Source organism: Rhinolophus sinicus, chromosome 5 (genome assembly GCF_057876585.1).
Source record: "Rhinolophus sinicus isolate RSI-liver-muscle chromosome 5, RSI-T2T, whole genome shotgun sequence".
In the NCBI taxonomy this organism is placed as follows: Eukaryota; Metazoa; Chordata; class Mammalia; order Chiroptera; family Rhinolophidae; genus Rhinolophus; species Rhinolophus sinicus.
This window is the reverse complement of record NC_142505.1, coordinates 11,036,219-11,057,567: the sequence shown is the minus strand read 5'-3', so window position 1 is coordinate 11,057,567 and position 21,349 is coordinate 11,036,219. Positions and strand designations below refer to the sequence as shown.

Below are 21,349 nucleotides of genomic sequence, written 5' to 3'. Positions count from 1 at the left end.
CTAGGATAGTCGTGTCCTTTCTTTAATCTGTTAATGTGGTGAATTATAGGAATAGATTTTCTGATGTTGAACCACCTTTGCATTCCTGAGTTAAAACCAATTTGGTCATGAACATTTGGGGTTTAAATACTGTTAAATTGCATTTCCTAATATTTGGATTTTTAAATTCATGTTTATAATGAGATTGGTCTATAACTTTCTTGCTCTGTCTTTGTCTGGTGTTGGTATCACAAGATAAGTTAGGTAGCTCTCTCTTTACGATTTTCTGAAATATTTTGATAAGAAAGGGATTATTGATCCTTGAGGGTCTGGTAAAATTTGCCTATGAAGCAATTTGGACCTTGTGTTTTTGGAAAGAAAGACTATTTTTGTTCTTAATGGTTTTATTATGAATAATTTCAAAGATATGCAAAAGTAGAAAACATAGCTCAAAAATCCCCATACACCTATCACCTAGATGAAACAATTATCAGGATTTTGCCACATTTGTTTCAGTCGTTAGCCATTTAAAAATGTATTTTCTTTTTCCTTTGATGAAGCATTATAAAGCAAATCGCAGACAGACATCATGTGTTTTCATCCCTGTGTACTTCAATACGCATCTCTAAAAAAACCAAGGACATTTTCTTACATAACCAATATTTCATTAATATAGCTAACAAAATTAAATATATTTCTTTGGTTTTATCTAAAATCTAGACCATAATCAAATTTCCCATTTGGCTATGTCAGAATGTTTTTCACAGTTGTTTGGAGGGAGATGTAGGATTACTAACTCAATTTCTTCAATGGTTACTGGTTTATTCAGGCCTTCTATTTCTTTTGAGTCAAATATGGTAATTTCTCTTTTCTAGAAAATTATTCCATCTAAGTTTCCCCACTAGCACTCCTGATTAGTTTTGACAACGTCCTCGCCATTGAAGTTCCAATTGCTGGTGTGATCCCACTCCAAAAGGCTAAATACCCAGAATCATTCCTGAAAATTCCTGCCAAGGGTTCTCCGTCCTGGTAATCACAGCCAAATTAAGCCTGGGTTTGGAAACTCCTTGCATACCAATTTTCTACCACTCTTGAGGATGAAGAGGCGGTATCAGCCCTTTTGGTGGCCGCTGCTAGGCCTGCCTTGTCCTAGCAGTTTCTTCTCCTTAACCACAGACCAAATCGCATCATCTGAAATATAATTTCAACTCACAGGACAGCATAAAAGAATTTTGATCAAGGAGGGAATTATTTAGAAGGTATTTCGTCCTGTTTATTTTACAGGTGAAGACACTGAACTCCAGAGAAATCAAAGAACATAAAAGATAAAATTGATCAAATGCCTTCTGATTAAACACTGCTTTGCGGAGCCACTATCAAGACAAAAGACAAGACCCAGACTGAGAAAATATTCGCAATCATCTATCAACAAAGATTTGGACTCAGAAATTACATATATCATCTACGTAACAAACATTTGTGTCCAGAACTCTCGCAGTCAATTAAATGAAGAACGATTAAAAATGGGCAAAGGACTTGAACTGACTCATCATAAAAGATGAAGAATTGCCATGAACAACTATCCCAATGACGCGAGCGCCAAAGCAGGAACGAATGCACACCTCAGCTTAAAAGGTCTTTGAAATGAGACGAACGGTCTAACAGTAGCATAGCGTCATAACTACCTCTTGCGAAAAAGAAAACCAGCCAAAGTTCTGTTGGTTTACTAAACCTCAATGACTTCATTCATACAGCTGACTCTCAGGTGTCAACAGCAAAGTCTCGCGATATCGGGAGATGAGCTGAAGCTCACGGACCTTGGAGGGGGACGAGAATGTAGAGAGCGCAGGCGCTTCCAGGGCTCTCAGATTGGGCGACTGACTCCAATGGTAAGGAGGGAAGGGGCGGGGCAAAAAGGACAAGCTCAGGTATAGGAGCACCCGGCTGAGGGTTTCACAAGAGCTCCCAAACAACGCCTACGTGTGCTTCCTTTCGGTTAACCACCCGCTTCGAGACTGTGCTCTCGCGGTATTTGTTCCGACTCTCGCGAGGTTTACGTGGCACTGGGAGGCCGGGCCCAGGGAAGGGGGTGGTGGTCCGTTAGCAGCATTGGGCTTCGGCCGCAGTGGCCGCGGTTTCTCCGCTGCGCACGGGGAGCTGTTAAGGCTGGAGGCCCGCCAGGTGAAGAGCTCGCCCGCATGCGTGTGCATGCCACAAGGGAGCCGGGAGATCGGGGGCGGAGGGGACCCCGTCTCACCCTTCCGCGCTGTCCCGACAGGCCGGCGCGAGGCGCCCGCGGTTTGGGCTCCGCCCCAGCCCCCGCCCCGGCTCCCGACCTGACCACCTTCCTCCCCCTCTCTCCCAGCTCTCGCCGCCGCCTCGGTAGCGATGGGGGCGCAGGACCGGCCGCAGTGCCACTTCGACATCGAGATCAACCGGGAGCCGGGTGAGCGGGAGACTGGGGCGCCCTGCTGGGGCAAGGCTGGCCTCGGGGAAGGGGCGGGGCTTACTCTCTGCAACTCTTCCCCGGGGCTTTTGGGGAGCGGGTAGGCGCAGGCAGCACTCCCTTTTCTCCAGAGTTAAAAAATCTACCGAGAGAGAAGAGGGTGGCTCAGGCACACCACTCCCACCCTACTTGGAGCCCGGGCCTCGCCCTCCCGAACTCCATGCCCCCTTGCATCCCTAGACTGACGCCCAGAAAAGGGGTGCAATCCTTTTAGGACTTTTTCTCTCAGTGTCTGCAGAGGTCAACCACTCCCAATTCTGATTTCAGTTATCTTGGCTATGTACTGTGAGGTTTGGACTCGTATGTTCTTTAGTTCCTAATTCTTGAATATCATTAATGGGTGAAATCCGCCTCTATTTATTCCTTACTTATCTGTTAGCCAGAATTTCTTGGTTCTTGGGAAAATGACCTAGCAAAAGTCTTGTGTGATAAACCAAAGCATTCTGTACCAGGAGACTTGGAGTATGTATGCACTCAGGTTTAACGTTTTGTCTTCATATTTTGTTGAAAATAAAATATTTTCCTCCAAAGGGTAGTTGTTTCCTTCTGAATCAGTGTGCAGGGTTCCAAACTGTTTTCTTACGTTTTTTTTTAGTATCTATAACAGAACTTTTAGTTAGAGGCATATATACAATCTTTGTGCATGTTCTTGTTCAGCAGATTCTTATTGAGTGCCTCCAGTTCTAGACTCTGGGGATACAGCAATGAATAAAACAAAGGCCTGTCTTCCTTGTAGTTTATATTCTATTGGGGGAAATACAGACAATAAGTCAAAGGGGAAAAGTCGCCTGTAGTTGGGGTACTATTTTAATAGGTTGGTCAGAAAAGGCCGTTTTGAGGAGATGACATTTAAGTGGACCTCTGAAGGAGGTGGGGAAGTGAGCCATGTGGGTATCTTTGAGAAGAGCATTCCTGGTAGACAGAACAGTTAGTCCAAAGGTCCTGAGGAGGGAGTACATGTTTAAAGAACCTCAGGAAGTTTAGGGTGGCTGGAACAGAGGAGGGGAGAGAGAAGCAGAAAATGGCTATAGGCCACAGTAAGGATTTGGACTCAATGAGATAAGAAGTGATTGAAGAGATTTGAGTAAAGGAACGATGTGATCTTAGAAAACTTTGTTGCATCCTCGCTTATATTTTCAGCCTTGATGGACCTTAATCCTTTATAGTGAATCCATGCTTCAGATAACAGGGCTATGTTTTTTGTTTTTTTTTAATTAAAAGTAGCAGACTCCAGAGAAGTAGAAGTAAAACAAAGGTCTGTAGCCATGTAAAGTACTCCTTTCCTAGTACGTGTTCCTATCCTAGATTTGCAAATAACCGTTCTTGTGAAAAATCTCACAATATGTTTGGTAAATGTTGAATGAACTTCAGTCCCCAACATCCAAGGTAATTCACTATAATACCATCCTGGTAGAAGTGACTAGAACTCTTGAGAAGACTGAACCAGATATAAGGCAGGGAATGCTTACATTGTTCTAGGTTGAATCAGTTGGTAATAGGTAATTTCATATGGTTCAATCTCATGTAATACGTCTTAGCACTTTATATTATGTAAGTAGTAGATACTTGATTTTTGCACAACTTTAAAGGATCACTTCAGTTGTTTGAGAATCCTGCTTTGTAGGATTTAACCATTTGTACGTTTGTCTTTTGAGTACTTATTCAAGTAATACTTTTGATTTCTTATATAGTTAATAATTCACTTGATGGAAATGCAAAGTAATATGTTTGATTTACTTTGATAAGCAAAGATCTTTTAAGAGTAGCCACACTGTCCGCATTAATGAGATCAAGAAGTATTGATAAAAATTCAGTTGAATACAGCACGTTATGCTTTTCTATTACCACCAATGGAAGTGTGTATATTTTATAGCAATCAAGTTAACTAGACTTTTGAATTGTAAAGACCAAATGAATGCAAGTGTATGTTAAAAGAAGAAAAGTTTTTAAATTATGTATGAGTTTTTCTCTGTGAATCCAATAAGATGATTCCTGTTTGAAATAATTCCAGGATTGTTCCTTAGAAATTTTTTTCGGAATCTAGATTTTAAACTAGATTTTCATTTTTTAAGTAAAGAACTATTCATGTTATTTCTCCTTTGATGAGTTTTTGTAGTTCTTGGCTTTTAAGAAATTGGTCCATTTTTTTAGGTTGTCAATTTTATGTGCATAGAGTTGACATAATCCCTTAATTTAATATCTGTGGGATCTGTAGTGATGTGTCCTTCATTCCTAATAGTAATAATTTGTGCCCTTTGTCTTTTTTCTTTGGTCAGTTTGACTAAAAGTTTCTTAATTATCGTTTCAGAGAACAAGATTTTGATTTCATTTTTCCTTATTTTCTGTTTTCAGTTTCATTGATTTCTGCCCTTTATTTCCTTCCTGATGCTTGCTTTGTCTTTATTTGGCTCTTTTTCTAGTTTCTTAAGGTGGAAACTTGTATTGTTGACTTGAGACCTTTCTTGTCTAAGAAACACTTAATGCTGTAAATTTACCTCTATACAAAGGACCCTACATGTTTTGTGTACCCCGTGAATTTTGATGTATTGCTCATTTTCTTTCAGTTCAAAATACTTTCTAATTTCCCTTGAGACTTAGTCTTTGACTCATGAATGATTTAGAAGTGTTTTAATTTCCAAGTACTTGGACTTTTGCAGTTGTCTTTCTGTTAATGATTTTTAGTTTAATTCCATTATGGTCAGAGAACATACTTTGTATGATCTCAGTTGCTTTATATTAAGGTTTGCTGTGTTCTTTTTTGGTGAATTTTTCATGTGCACTTGAAAAGAATGCATATTCTGCTGTTTCTGTGTAGAGTGTTCTATACATGTCAGTCAGATCCAGTTGGCTAATAGTGTTGTTAAATTCTTCTACATCCTCCTGGCAGATTTTTCTGTTTGTTCTACTGATTACCAAGAGGAGTATTGAAGTCTCCAACTATAATTGTGGATTTGTTTATTTTTCCTTTCAGTTCCATTATTCTGCTCCATTTACTTGAAGGCTCTTTTGTTAGGTGGATGCATGCACATTTAGGATTGTTATGTCTTAGTGAGTTGACCCTTTTATTATTACGTAATGACCATTTTTATTCCTGGTAATTTTCCTTGCTCTTAAGTCTACTTTGATATGAATACCGCTACTCCAGCTTTCTTTTTATTAGTGTTTATATAGTATATTGTTTCCTGTCCTTTTACTTTCAACTTACTTACATCATATTTAAAGTGGCTTTTTTGTAGATAGCAAATAGATGGGTCTTGTCTTTTATGTATCTTCTCAATCTGTCTTTTAATTGGTATATTTAGACTAGTTACATTTAATGTAATTGTTACATTTGGATTTGTCTATGTAATGCTTGTTTTTGCTTCCTCTGCTTTTAGTCTCATCTCTTTTCTTGCCTTTTGGATTATTTGAACATCTTTTAGTACTTTTAATTTTTATATTGAATTTTTGATGTTTTCTCTATAGTTTTTTTGGTAGTTACTCTAGAGATTACAATATATATTCTTGACTTTTCACAGAGAACTTAGAATTAATATTTTATCACTTCAAATGAAATGTTGAAACCATCCCACCATATAACATTCCTTTACCTCTCTCATCTTTTTGTCTTTGTTATATGTATTACATCTACACTGAAAACTTTTGCTTTCAAATGTCACACATACTTTCAAGGGCATAAAAGGAAAAACAAATAGTTCCTTTTGGTGGGAACTGCCATCTTCCAGTAATTTGCCAAAATATCCTACGCAAAGGAAAGGGGAGATGCACCTGCTATATGCTCTCTAGGCCTTTTAGAAAACGGAGTTTTTCCTTTGGCCAAGTACATGTGAATCTACAGGAAAGGTGATATTGTAGACATCGAGGGAATGGGCACTGTTCAAAAAGGAATGCTCCACAAATGTTACCACGGCAAAACTGGAAGGGTCTACTGTGTTACCCAGCATGTGGTGGGCATGGTTGTAAACAAGTTAAAGGCAAATGCTTGCCAAGAGAATTTATGTATTGAACGTATTGAGCACTCTTAAGAGCCAAGATAGCTTCCTGAAACGTGTGAAAGGAAATAATCAGAAAAAGAAGGAAGCCAAAGAGAAATGTACCTGGGTTCAACTGAAGCACCAGCCTGCTCCACCCAGAGAAGCACATTTTGTGAGAACCAATGGGAAGGAGCCTGAGCTGCTGGAACCCATTCCCTATGAATTCATGGCAGATAAGCTTAAAAGAAAAAAAAAAACCTCTGTACTGTTATTCTTGAAAGATATTTTTACTAGATGTAGAATTCTAGGTTGACACTTATTTTCTTTTAACATTTGAAAATGTTCAATTGCTTTCTGGGACCATATATGGTTTCTGATAAGAAATCCATAGTCATTCAAGTTGTTGTTACACCGTATGTAATGTGTCCTTGTCTGGCTGCTTGCAAGATTTTTACTTTGTCTTTAGTTTTCAGCAGTTTGATTTTGCTGTGTCTGGATTTCAGTTTCGTTTTGTTTATTCTCTTTGGGGTTTGCTGATCGCGAATCTGTCTTTTGCCACATTTAGGAAGTTTTTAGCTATATTTCTTCAAATCTGTTTTCTTTTCAATACTCATTTTCCTCTCTGGGACTTTGACAACACAAATACTAGATCTTTTGATATTACCTCACGGGTCTCTTAGGTTCTGTTCATCTTTTTTTTCAGATTAGGTAATTTCTATTAATTTATCTTCAAGTTCACTGACTTTTTCCCCTCGCATCTCCATTCTGCTGGTGACTCTACCCAGTGAATTTTTAATTTTGATTATTTTTCCATTTTAGAGTTTCCTTTTGGTTTTGCTTAAAGCTTTCTGTTTTTTCGTTCATTTTGAGTGTTTGTCCTTACTTATAAAGTATGGTTATAATCGCTGCTTTAAAGTCTATAATAATTCCAACATTGTATCATCATGGAGTTGCTGTCTTTGATTGTCTTTTCCTTCATGAAATAGGAGTATTTACTGGTTTTGAGACCAAAAAGTTTGAGAACATTACTCATTTTTTTAATTGGAGGCTTGAAGTTGGTTTTCAAAAGTGACAACCAGAGTGTTTCTTTAAAGGAATCCTTGACTTTGGAATTTTTCTTTATGTGGTCCTCAGAGCAAAATCATAAAACCCTGGCAATTTATCAAAATAGATAGAAATGGGGATACAAGTGAAATGGGTATTCTTACTTCGCTGCTTAAGATTCACATGGATCCAGGAAACTGAATTGAAAATGTATCCTTAATAAGCACTGTAAAGTATTTGGAAGTGATACCAAGAAATTTAAGTAAAGAGGCAGACAAAAGTTTGAGTACTACTTGTGGCTTTCAGCAGGACACTTGACCGCTTTGTGAATGTGCAGTATGGCAAAGTTTGCTAGTATTCACAATTACTCTTTAGACTTTAGACTCACACTCAGGGTAGCTCATACTTTAAGAGAGGACGAGGGATCTAATTTGTACTGAGGGACAGGAGAAGTGCATCCCCCATCACAGTCTCACACTAGGTCATAAAGTTATGCATGAATAGAGTAATAGATGCAGTGGTCTACACACTTATATACTCATAAATAGGATTCCAGTGTAATAGCGCTTACATAATAAGGTTGTTGGGAAGAGTAATTAACTAATACAACCACCTGTCTTACAGATTGTGTTTTTGTAATACGAATTTATTCTAATGGGATGGGTTGAATAGGAGCACAGTTTTAATTACCGTTTGTGTTATCACACAATCAGATAACACGTTGGGGAACTAGTGGTGTGGGAGGGGAGCCCGGTTGAGCAGCACTCCTATTCTGACTTGCTCTTGTCTGTCCTCACAGTAATTTGAAAGACCACAGAAGGACTATGCCAATAGTGCTGAGAAAGGAGGCCATAGTGAGGTGATCAATTGTAGGGTTTCCTTGATGATGTGTAGGTTTTATAACATCCCCTTATAGCTAAAACATGCCTTTATTATTGATACTCCTAAAGAAAAAAGCAGTTTTACTGCAACCTGAAATTCCCTTGTCCCCCAACTCCCATTTTCCCGTGGAAACAGTTGTTTTTGTATGTGATTTTGAAATGCAATGTTTCTTTAAATTCTATCCTGTTATTGCGGAGCAGACTATTTGTGAAAAACCCAGCACAGTATCTGCCACATTTGGTTTTAAAGTTGCTTTAATTGTTACATGAGCATGAGCACTAGTGCTGAGTCAAGTAAGGGGCTTTCATATTAAAGTAGTACCATGTTTTCCCGAAAATAAGACCTAGCCGGACAGTCAGCTTTAATGGGTCTTCTGGAGCAAAAATTAATATGTAATATAAGACCAGGTCTTATCTAACATAACATAATATAAGACAGGGTTTTATGTTAATTTTTGCTCCAAAAGACACATTAGAGCTGATGGTCTGTCTAGGTCTTATTTTTGAGGAAACACAGTATGCAGACATTAAACTTTTTTGTTCACATTTTAGGAAAAAGGCTTGTTTCAGGTTTCTGTAAGCAAAAGTGTCGTCCCCCCCCCCCGCCAACCCCTACACACACACTTTGTCTCTTTATTTTTTTAAAATTGGGCCTGGAGAATCCCAATAATATCAGGTCTGATTGGACGGTCTTCAAGGCAAACTCACATGGATTTTTACGAGGACTTTATGAGGAGAAAGTTCACTTCTTAGCACTTTCTTTCCTTCAAAACTCCAAGTGAAATGTACAAAGATTTTTCTCCTTTTTAACCTTTAACATAAGATGGCTGCTGCTTGTCTAATTCCCACCTCCTACCCCCTTTGAGTCCCTGTGCCTTTCCATTATTTTTTTTTTTTTACCTTTGTTGGTATTCACCTGTCAGTGGTGTTGCAAAGGGAATCCTGACGGTGGTGGTACAAACAAGCTGCCTGCTATGATTTCCTTCAGTCTGCTTTGCACATCGTTTACTTCATCTCTGGCACTGGAGAGTCTTAAAGCTTTCCAAAGTGTACATAGTTCAGCCTGAATTCTTGGTAGAACATAGCTCTTACACAGATGGTCAGGCATTTAGCAAGTACTTATCTTACTCGGATTAAAAGCAGGTGGGAACTAAAAAGATTTCTTTAGGTAAGCAGAAAAAACCTCAGGCTAGAAAGGGCAAGACTGGGTGACTGACAAAGTTACCTAACACTGAGCAATGATTTCAAGATTATCTCAAAAATTGCATTCAAAACCCCAAGCTGTAAATGCCTGTACTGCGTAAGCCTTGCTACAGGTAGTGCCTGATTTTAGTCTCACTGTGTTCCAAGAGGCTGTGTCTTAAGTAGGATGTCATAGACTGAAATCCTGAATTCCTGCTTCCAACCCTCCCACTTACACAGGCCACTGATGCCTGATTCTTAATTAGGCAACATGTGAGCAGGGGGGCTATAAAGGGTAAATTCTCTGTACTCAGATTGGGTACCCAGTACGGAGGAAGACAGGGAAGAGTTATGTTCCGAAATTAAACTACAGGCAGGGACCCTCATAAGTAATATATTTAATGCGAGGACTCTGACGTTTTCACCACTAAACTGCAGTAACACAAGGAATTTGGAAATTGCCTGAACAGACAGACCATCCATAGTGTCAACTGCTACCTCTGCTCTGTCTGCCTCCCTTATCTTGCACACCTAGAGTCACCACCTGAAAAACTTGGTGCTTTTTAAAAAATATGATTAAAAAAAAAAAAATCTGATTCCAGGAGTAGAAGAAGGAGACTGTGGAAAGCAGAAATAACCCCAGGGTAGCTAGCTTCTGCCCCCAAATAATCATCTTTTCCAGAGAGCCTGGAAGTTTCCACATGACTTATCTATACTAACCTGCAGGTCTGTTGCATTGAAATAAATGAGATCCATTTGGGTAAATAAGTCTCCTATTTTTAAGAATGCTGTCACCTTTGGGAAGGTTCGTTTTCGTACATGACCTGAACTCTTGCAGCAAGGCTTGATGAGAGAGTCACTCTGGGGTTGTGTTTGGGACCAGGGAAAGTCAGTAATGTTAGAACCTGGCAAGGGAGCCGAGTATATTGGAAAAGAACACTGGATGAGGACGCAGAAGGCTGGGCTCTGGTTCTGGCCCTGCTCGTTTCCACATGGTAGCCTTTGTCAGTTACATTAATAGCTGAGTGTGTTTGAAACCACACTCTTGGCTCTGATAATATACCACATGTTTGCAAGGGACCTTAATCCACACAACATTGTGATGTAAGATTTAAAGCCATTTAACAGAAGAGATTCTCAGAGGGGTAATTGACTGATCCAAGGTCACATAGCTAGTAATTGTCAAAGCCAGAGCTCTAGTCTAGGTTTTCTCTCTTATCCATGATATCATGGCTGTGTGCAAAACCTAGGGTTTAGTATGGTGGAGCTCCTTGAAGAGAAGACCAGGTTTTGAGGGGAGTGCTGAGTAGGGCAGCAATAGGATGCTTGTTGGCTGTAGAGAGGAGCACCTAAGATAGGAAAAAGGATAGACATGGCAGTAAAAACCAAAACCTTGTTTCCTCAATGTATCTTCCACTGTGTACTGGAGGGGATGAAAAACTTCTCCCATTTTACTTCTTCCTCCCTTCCTAGAATTTAAGCTAATACTGTTAGTCATTTGCTTAATTAGCTTGGTATTATGAATCAGGTAGGCTTTCTTGGCTGTCCTCAGAAGTTAGTCACCATTTATAACATTGTTTTTGTTGGAAAATGCTTTCTGAATTCCACACCATCCATTTAAAGATGATTTTTTAAATAGGAAAGATTTAGGATGGAGACTGCTACTGTGGAAGAATGACACATTAGGCAAAGAAAGGCGTATCATAATCAGTAAAGCTAATTTCCAAATTCTAAAGTGTGTGACTTGACCTTTGGTGCATCTGTTTGGCTCATTTTAAGCTGAAAAGGGCTTCATTGTTTTTCTCTGTTAGTAAAAATAGTACATGATCATTATAAAAATTCCAATCATGTTTTTTAAAAAGTAAATCTGCCTTGAAGTCCTGCCATGCAGAGATATTCATAACTAACCTTTTCTGAATATCTAATCTGAATTCTATGTACATACACATTTTTAAAAAACATTACCATGCTGCATGCTGTATTGTGACTTGTCTTTTTCTATTAGACAGCATATTCTGGACCTTTTTCCACTTCAATAAATTAAGCTTTATATAATCACTTTTAGTGGCTCTATATTGAATGAAAGTATATTAGTTAGAATATATGGTAGTATTGTTTGCAGATCTAAAGCCTAACAGTGACTGAAATAAAACCCAAGTTTTACTTTTCTCTCTCAGCCTCCTGAGAGTCAGCAGATGAGGGCGGACCATCATTGCCTTGTTTCATCAGTCTTGACCTGAGGTGGGTGGGTGGAGTTCTTAACAGAAAAATTTAAGCTGGATAAATACAGAAGAGATGATGGAATTAGAAGAATCATTTTGCAACTCTCAGTATAATAATTGGATCAGGAAAGGATCATCAATGGCCAAACCTTTGGGTAAAAGGTTGTTATAGAACATGATATGCACATAGTTTCAAAGGCTCATCTACAGGTTATTAATTTAAAAATGAGGAAAGCTTTACAGCTGAGAGATCTGGCTAATCCTGTACTTGAGCATCACTTGACCCATCATAATAATGGGTCAAGCTGATGTATGCGTCCTGATAGGATGTGAAAAACAGGGAGAGAGATAGGGACTGTTTTCTATTAAAAGACACCAAGGCATGACAAACAAATTAATACATATCCTTGGTTAGATTCGTAGGCATTGTGGAGGCAGTCGGGTAAATTTGAATATGGACTAAGTATTAGGTTGGTGCAAAAGTAATTGTGGTTTTTGCAATTGTTTTTAACCTTTTAAACCGCAATTACTTTTGCACCAACCTAATATTAGACTGTATTGTTAATCATCATTGTGTTTCTTGGGTGTGATAGTGATAGGGGTTAAGTAGGCACATATCCTTTTTTAGGAGTCTGAAATGATTGTGCATCACAATGCCTTTAACTTCCAGTTTGTTCCAGAAAAGAATTGCCTGTGTAGAGAGGGAACCATGAAGTTAATATAGCAAAACATCTTTATAGATTAAAAAATTTCAAAATAGAGTTTGCAGGGTAGGGGGTGGATTGCATCTTCATTCTGATGACTTTTAGATTCATTTTGTCAAGTTCCTCTAGAAATCTCGTTAGGGCTTTGGGGCTTGCAATAAATACAGGTTACTTTAGGGAAAATTTGACACATTTGCAATGTTGAATCTTCCTGTCTAAGAACAAGGTATGTCTCTCCTTTTGTTCCCATTGTCTTTAGGCCTCTCAGAGTTTTGTAGTTTTGTTTTTTTAGGTCCCACACTCTTTTTGGCTAAGTAGCTAGAATGTTTTTTGTTGCTGTTGAGAATATGAGTTTTATTATTTTTTCTACAGTTCTTGTTGATCATACGATAAATATCAACAATTTTAATGTCTCCGTTAATATTTCAGTTGGTTCTTTTTTAGGTTTTCTAGGTGTGCAGTTATGTCTTTAAAAATTGACAAATTGGTTTTTTTTAATTGATGTACATACCTCTCATATTCTCTTGTCTACTGCATTGGCTAGAATTTCTAGAACAACATTAAACAATAGTGATGCTAACAAGCACTTTTGATTATTTCTTTTTCATGGAATGAATGCTATACTAGTGTTCCACTATAAACATGATGCTGGCTGCTGGTTTGAAGGGTGTGTGAGAATGTTTCTGTTTATGTTAATGCACAAATGTGGAATTTCATCAAACGCTCATTTTGGTTTCCATCACAGGATGTTTATAGTTTTTCCTTCATTTCAATAAATTAATATTAACAGACTTCTAATATTTAATAGTGTCCTTTTAAAAATGAGATTGATATATGGGTTTTTAAAATTTGTTTTATATCACTTTTCTCAGGCCTTCAATTTAATTTGCTTCATAAAACTTAAGCTTTTCATCTTTTGCTGTGCTCTGAAGCTGCTGAGATGACATTACACTTCAATGTTACTTGAAGATTAGAAGTAATTTACCCATATCTGAAGAATTATTTAACAGCACTCTTTTGGATAGTTACTTAACAGCACTTTAGTTTCTTTCTTGGATCTGTTTTTCAGTCTGTATCAGCATGGAGTTGTAATCCATATTTTCTTACAATTCTTTTTTCTAAATTTTGGTATTCCTCTTTTATTTTATTTTCCCCTTAAAAGAGTCAGCTTTGGGATTTACTTATCAAGTCTAATATCTTTCTGCTTTTTTAATTCATTAAATTTTGCTTTTACTTTTATTAAAATCTTTACATTTTTCTTAGTTTTTTTATTTTTATCTCCCTGAGTTGAGTGATTGATTTATCTTTGGTCTGATTCATTAATGAAAATATTTAGGACTGTATGTATCAATTGGGACAAAGAAGTGGTGGCATTCGACACTTTGCCTTGTGAGACGTGGCAGCTCTGAGATCTGACGTTATTCCCCAACATCCTGGTTCTTAACAGTTCTTGGAATCTGCACCAATATCCCTGTCAACAAACTACATGAGACAATACATTCTCTTTTTAATTTTTACTAGTACTATCTGCAGGATACCTTTAGCTGGATGTTGACTGACATGTTATGTAAAGGTTTTGTGTGCCTAAATAATTATAGAGCTGTTTTGGTCTTCTATCTTATTTATGTTTTCTTACCACTTCCTTTGTTTTGTACCTTTTTACGTGGGTGGCTCCACCACAGTCACTTGAAAGACATTTAATATATTTTTAGTTCTACTGATGATTACATTTAAGTATTAGTCTGTTGACTCCTCCTCCTATGAAATATGAGGAAATGTACCTTCTCTTACCAACTATACCCCTTTTTGTTTTTTATTTATACTGTGATTTCTTTTTCTTTGTGGATGACATAATTCTATTGCCTGGATGCTAGAAAGATTCTTTTCCTTCATATCTTTGAAAATAAATAGATTTTATTAAGCTGTAATATGTCTTGATGTTTTCCATTTGTAATGATTTTTGCTGGTAATATAAATACCTTTGATCTGTATATTTAGGTACTCATTTATATTTTGTTAATGTCTTTGAATAATTTTGTTTCAAGTGTTTTTAATTATTATTATTCAAATATTTATTGAGCACTTATTCTGTATCAGACACTGTACAAATCAGTGGGGATAGAGTGCTGAGTCAAACAGACTTGGTTCCTATTCTCCTGCCCTCACACACATCAGTCAGGCCCAGGTTGGACATAAGTGCGCTTCATTCGTACCACTGATAGCCCTTGGCATTGTGTAGCAGTTTGTAGCTGTCATTCCCAGCTAAGATATGAGCTCCCCAAAAGGGCACTGTGGCTTATATATTGTTGGGCAACCTGATTCAAGGGGAGGATATTAGTAAATAATGTTTGCGTAAATGGCCTGATTTTGTTGAAATGCTCAATCCGTTAATTTCCTCTTAGATTTTGCTCTCTGCCTCCCCAGTATGTCTGTTCCTACCTTTGTGCTTTGTTCTTATCCTATCCCTTACTTGTAATTGTGTATGTGATATTCTTTGCTTTCTATAGTGTATTGTCTCCTGCAATATTTTTTCCAGCCAGTGCTCATTTTTACAATTGTGGATATATCTTTTATGTCCACAATATATGTCTCCTTTCTCACCATGGCACCCGCAATTCCAGCACAGGGAACAGTAACATTATTGAAAGGTGATGTTTGATTTTATCCAGATTCTGGGTACTTGCTGATTTTCTTCCTGCCACCTACTGGCCAAATCAGGATTACACCCTGACATGGGCGTGTCTTGGCTTTTCCTGACTGTAACCAGCGTTTAAATGTGTGATAGTACCTGATTCATCTCAGTATTGTTCCTCGTCTGTTATTTTAAGGATCTGAATGCTGTTGGTATGCTGGGATTAAGGTCAGAAGCCATTCCTGCTCTGTGTTGTTTTTGTCCTTAGCCACGTATTTTTTACCTTAAAAACACCATGCGAATGGCTTATGCTAACCAGCTTCACATTTTAGTCTTACCCTTATAGAGCAGTGTATTTATTAGCATAGCTGCAATTCTTCGGAAGAAATATTAGTATATATAAAAATCAGATAGTAATGACTGATTCTAAAAGATTATTAAATCCCACTAAAGTGTAAGAAGTGCTGAGTGACCAATATTCCTGAGATCTTATCATTCATTCAGAAGCAGCATTAGTTTCCCAAGAGGCATCAGCAGAATTTGTCCACTCAGAAGACAATGTGTAATGATGTCACCACTCTGACAGCTAATGGAACATGTGTTTGTGTATTCTTGTGTTTTAAAAATGCCTGGGTTTTAGTTTATAACATAAATAGCAATAAATATAACCCACATTTTAAAAGTATAGTAATTTTGAAGAGTTTGAAGGAATCCTGAGACCAAAAAGTTGATGGAGGACTTAGTTCAACTAATGGATGGCACAGTTCAATGGAATTTACAGATTGGCTTCTTCTCATTTCCTGTTTATTGTAAGGGTGTTTTTGTTTTTAAGGAACCATAACCTATTCCCTTTTCTGCTTTCTCAGGAAATAGAATAGTTGTGAGTGGCATTTCCAGAAATTGTCTCTAAACAGTTCTTACGTAAAGGTAGAAAGCTGAATATAGAGAACAGAAGAACTTTCTTCTAATAGTACTGGCCAGAATGACTTAACAACGTGCTCTCATTACTAGACAGGTCCAAGCATAGATTGGACAACTATTATCAAGAGTATTTTTAAAGAATATCGCTAGTCAGGTAGGGGACTGTACTAAAAGGGACCTAATAATATAAGCCCATTTAAAAGATACTTAAAATCCTGCATTTTTCAGGCTGAAACCACTTTGGTTGCATGTGAATTCTAACCCTAACAAATGTACTATGGTGGAGTTCTTGTTAGTTCATATCACCCAGTTAAATACTTTCCTGTTCAATCTCTTAAAAACTTTAAATGAATTACAAAAATAGATTTTCCAGTTTGTTAATTCTATTAATTTCATTTCTCTCATATAAAACGTGGTATATTTAATCAACTTGCTTACCTTTTTTCCTCATGTGTTTTGTTTCAGTTGGTCGCATTATGTTTCAGCTCTTCTCAGACATATGTCCAAAAACATGCAAAAACTTCCTTTGCCTATGCTCAGGTAAATGAATTATTAAATTATTTCTAACGATAAGTCATGGCTTACAGTTTTACCTTGCTTAACAGAGTAGATATTTTCCTAAAAACTAATGGACTGTGAAATGAGTTTAGCAAATAAAAGATATTTTTATCCATATGAAATCAGGAAAGCAATTCTTAAAGGAAAGAGAGAAGAAAGAAATGTTCTCAAAAATGAAAAGTAAAGTACCGTAGGTAATTAAATCTTCTGTATACATTTTTAAAACTCTTGTTTTGGTAGAATTTTACAAATTTCAGTACTCTGAACACATTTAGCTCTCCAGATTTCACAAGAAATTTAGGATTAGAAGATAGGCAAAACATAATGAAGTTATTCTTTGTTATATATGATTGGATTTATGTTTCTAAAAAAAAGAAAAATGGGGAGGAAAAGTCATCTGTAATGTTACTTTCAAAATAGAAATAGTAAATTAAATTTTAAAATCCATATTTGGATACACAACACGCATAACAATCTTTGCACCAATTCCCTAATTACATTCTTTTATTGGAGTGATAACCATTTCTAATCTTTTCTCCTATAGCATGTAGAGTCTGTACCACACAATTTAACATTTATATGCTGTTTTGTATTATTATTTTGAAGTGTGTGTGTGTGTTGTCACACCGTACTTGTATCTCTTACAGTGCCCAACACACAGGAGGGATTTGACACAAAGGATTAATTGGATGATACTTTCCATGGAAGGATGTTTTGTAGCTAAACTTCTTTTTTTTTTCCAGGGGAGAAAGGCCTTGGGAAAACAACTGGGAAGAAGTTATGTTATAAAGGTTCTACATTCCATCGTGTTGTTAAAAACTTTATGATTCAGGGTGGGGACTTCAGTGAAGGTAAAGCTAAAAGTTATGCTCCTAATAACTCCATCTACCAGTTTCTAATGTTAATTGTAAATATTGTATCACTTGCAGTATGATGCAAATATTAGGTGGTCAGTGAATATTTGTTGGATGAATGAATGTTGTAGACCTAGAATGTATGAAAACAAAATACTAAGACATTTTTATTTTGTTTTTATGCAGTTTTGATAATATTATAATTACTTGGTGAGTTACCTTATGACAATGCCAAAATACTGTTTGATTGGTTTTATTCTTCTAGAATTTTATTGGAATGATTTACTGTTTGAAATATATGGGTTGTGGAGATAATTATTTTAGTAGTATTTATTGTAATAGGGTTGTACTTATATTTTAAAGATGAGGTTAATTGAGGATTGTTAGAATTTTGATTTATCTGCAACAATTAATTACAAAGTGTTACCTCCTTCAGCAAATTGAAACCATAAATAATTTATATGTATTAGTGTATTTTTAAATTTGCATTGTAGTTTAATGTAGCTCATTATTTGCAGGTAATGGAAAAGGTGGAGAATCAATATATGGTGGATATTTTAAAGGTAAGCCTTAATATATTATGGTCTCTTGTTTCAGTTCTGATGTTTAAAGCAAGTTTGATCATGTACTTTTAATGAGAAGAGGTTTACTTATAGTTCACTTTTTGCATGAAACTAATGCTGCATGAAAATACTTTATTTGCATGAACTTGGGGATAAATTATATTGTAATATATAACTTTTAATTGACAAGATTAATTAAGGCTAACGTTATGGTTAAACAAGACTTTCAGCATGGAGGTTAGGCAACTATATACATGAAAACTCCTATCTTCCTGCCTAAAACTGTCAACATATTCTTTTGTTTATAGAGAATGTGGTCTTTTGCAAAATGAAAAGGTAAGAGAACGAAGCTCAGTAACACAAACTCCAATTCTGTTCCCTTGCACCCTTCCTAATAAATTTATGGACAGTCCGGGTCAGGTTGTGGCTGGATTTCAATATTGCTTGAAGACTTGGAAAATTTTGTATACTGTTTCATACATGCATCTGTATCTTTTTTCTTTTCCTGGTGGGTTATTAGTTCCGCATCAGGGAAAAGAATCTGGTTGTGTTTTGTTTTTTTTCCCTAAACCAAGCAATTTCTTTGAATAAAAGTTGGTATTTCTTCCTCTCTCCAAGGTTTGTATGTTTTCTTTTGTATACTAGACTATATGATTGTGTATTATTCCTACAGTAGTAGTATTTGCATAAATCTAACTATTGCACTTGCCCCAAAAAGCCTTAGAAAAGTCAGTTGCAGAGATTTATAATGGGATCCAACATTACTAGGTTTTAATGCCATGATAGCTGCAGTGTTATAATAGTCTTTTATATTTCTTTTGGGGAAAAATGGATTACTACTCTTTTTCAGAAGCCTGTTCCCAAGGTAATCTTTTTTTAAAGTTTTCTATGTTTCTGTTTGTTCTAAAGAAAGATTTGTTTGTATGAATGTTAAAAGGAGATTTAAATTCTCAAGATATTTTTGCTGGAATTAAAATAACCTCTAAGTGATCTTTATGACAGAGTTTTTCCTTTGAACTAGTAAGAAACAGCTCTTTAGCTGCTTCTATTAGCGTGTAGCTTTGGAACTAATGCTAGCAGGCCACTCTACTGTGGTGGTTCCCTTTGGCAGATACTTGTGTATCTTAAAATTGTATTTTGCCTTTTAAGTTCTTTCTTAGATAATATTGTGATCCTATTGATTAGAAGGAATCCATATACTTAATTTAGTCATGTCCCTACAACTTAATTTATGTAATTTTTTGGTTTTTTGCTCTCATAGTCTAGCTTCAGTTCAGCTAAGTAAATTTGCCATATAGAAATGAAGCACATAAGAGGATTATTAAGTTTCTCCCATGTATAGTACATTAGGCAGGATAATTGGAAATTTGGAGGAAATGAGCTTTACTAAAGATTTTTCTAAAATTTCCTTACTGGTTTTCCCTGAAAGTTATAGTTTAAATATTATTTAGCTAAAGTATGTTACTACTAAAAGTGACTGTTCTAAGGCTGTTTGTATAAAGTATTAAATATATGTTCTTTTCCTCAAGGCTTTAAGTAGTATTGTTTTGGTCTTTTTATTCTTTTGTTATTTGGTTAGTTAAAATGTTTTTTCTAAATACTCAGTCAAGTTTCTGTACTGACCAGAAGAGGAATTTCATCCTATGCTTTCTATTTATTTCTGTGAACGTTACACCTTAAAAGTGACTTGTACTTGGAGACTGACGAATTTGTGTTTTCTTCAAACAGATGAAAACTTTATTCTCAAACATGACAGAGCGTTCCTTTTGTCAATGGCAAATCGAGGGAAACATACCAATGGTTCCCAGTTTTTCATGTGAGTAGGCATAATTCAGAGATGAGCTTTTCTTAAACAGAGAAGCGCTGTTCATGAGAAAGATGGTATAGTTAAACCAAGTTTAATGCTAGAATTCTGTCAACTTGGGTTGTATTTTTAATTTCTAATGTTACAGTGACTGATAAGCTCTAGCAACCACCTCAGTGTTTAGTATATATTCTGGATTTAAAGAATGGTACTTAAAAGACGTAACTTGAAGATGTACGTTATTTTTAAAATATGTTGTCATCTTACAAAAAAGAATTGGCTTTGATTTTTAACCAATTTGGGGCTCAGTTTACCAAAGCTGGATTGGAACATAAGTTATTGATAAACATTTAAAAGTTGTACCTACACTAGGATTAGCTGTACCTTTGGCATGGAAAGCAGTTGGTTTGAATAAACCATTGTATGGTTGCTTTTTCTTACTGTTGCTCTTGAGCCAATTTGAGAGAGAGACCATTATTTCCTGATACTATATAGAAATATGTGATTTGCTGTCGAGCCAGTAAAAACCTCAAACTATATGAGATATCTCTCTGTGCATAATTGAATTAACCCAATGTTGCTGTCATTTCCATCAAAATTTATGAGATTATCACTCAGGAAACTTAAGAATGCTAAATTTGCTTTTTAAAAAATAAATGCCTTTATATGTATGTGCATGCACAACCAAAACTTTACTTATTTCTCATCTGAAACACCTGTGGCATACTTTTAATTATATTCTTGTCTACAGCTACTCTAAAACCTATATTATAATCCCATGATATAAAATATGAAAGATAATTGTCTAGCATGAAGTTTAAGGCTTTAGATTGGAAGTAAATCTCTACAGTTGTGCCATGTATATTGGAGAAGTATTTTATTTATGGTTTATCAGAAAAAAAATGTTTTTGGTCATCTTTCTGAATGGATGAGTATGAATGGCGCTTCCCTGTCTTTAAAGGAGTTCATATACAATAAATCTGACATTTTAAATTTGTCTGAAAAATAGATGTCCAACATGATCTGATAAAGTTCAGATAAGGGGCATTCTGCTCCAAAGAATGTCCTAAAAATGGAAAGCTGGTAGAAGATGATAATGCTTGGAGTTGTACAGGAGAAAAAGGAAGACCTTAAACAGTTATTCCTATAGCTTGTTTTGATCCCAGAAAGTATTAGTGACTATACTTCTTTATAGAGTATTTTCTGTTCTTAACCTTCTTCAGGGCCAAAAAAAGTAGTGGGGAATATTTTGAAAAGCTTCTTATATGGTAATTAAATATAGAAGCTGTTTACTCTTTGTTTGAGTTTTCCCATTTCCATTTTTAAGCTTATCTGAACTGAACATGATAAACTAATGATTCATTGGTCAAGAAGCTACCATCTGAGGGCTCTAAAGTTTCTTTTAGATTTCCTTGTTTTATACTAGTACATGTAAAATTTGATTTATCAGGTAGCAGCAGCTGCTTCTTTTTGTTGCTTACCGATCAGTTTGTTTATAAAATGTTAGAGTTAAAACTGGTGTACC

The 21,349-nt window shown here is 36.2% G+C and overlaps 1 protein-coding gene and 1 pseudogene across 9 annotated transcripts in view; both read left to right on the top strand.

The window, feature by feature from the left end:
• Positions 1-1,257: 1,257 nt before the first annotated feature.
• NKTR (natural killer cell triggering receptor) overlaps positions 1,258-21,349 on the top strand; it is a 47,588-nt gene continuing 27,496 nt past the window's right edge. For 2 of the 9 annotated variants that reach the window (XM_019727536.3, XM_019727535.3), the window contains exons 1-6: positions 2,016-2,160; positions 2,345-2,425; positions 16,511-16,585; positions 17,347-17,454; positions 17,976-18,020; positions 19,749-19,836. In XM_019727536.3, the coding sequence (XP_019583095.3) occupies positions 2,368-2,425; positions 16,511-16,585; positions 17,347-17,454; positions 17,976-18,020; positions 19,749-19,836 (374 nt within the window). In that variant the 5' untranslated portion in view covers positions 2,016-2,160; positions 2,345-2,367. The other 7 variants (XM_088798233.1, XR_016021267.1, XM_019727530.3 and 4 more) reach the window with 7 other exon arrangements.
• On the top strand, positions 5,561-7,858 carry LOC148758218 (large ribosomal subunit protein eL21 pseudogene; annotated as a pseudogene).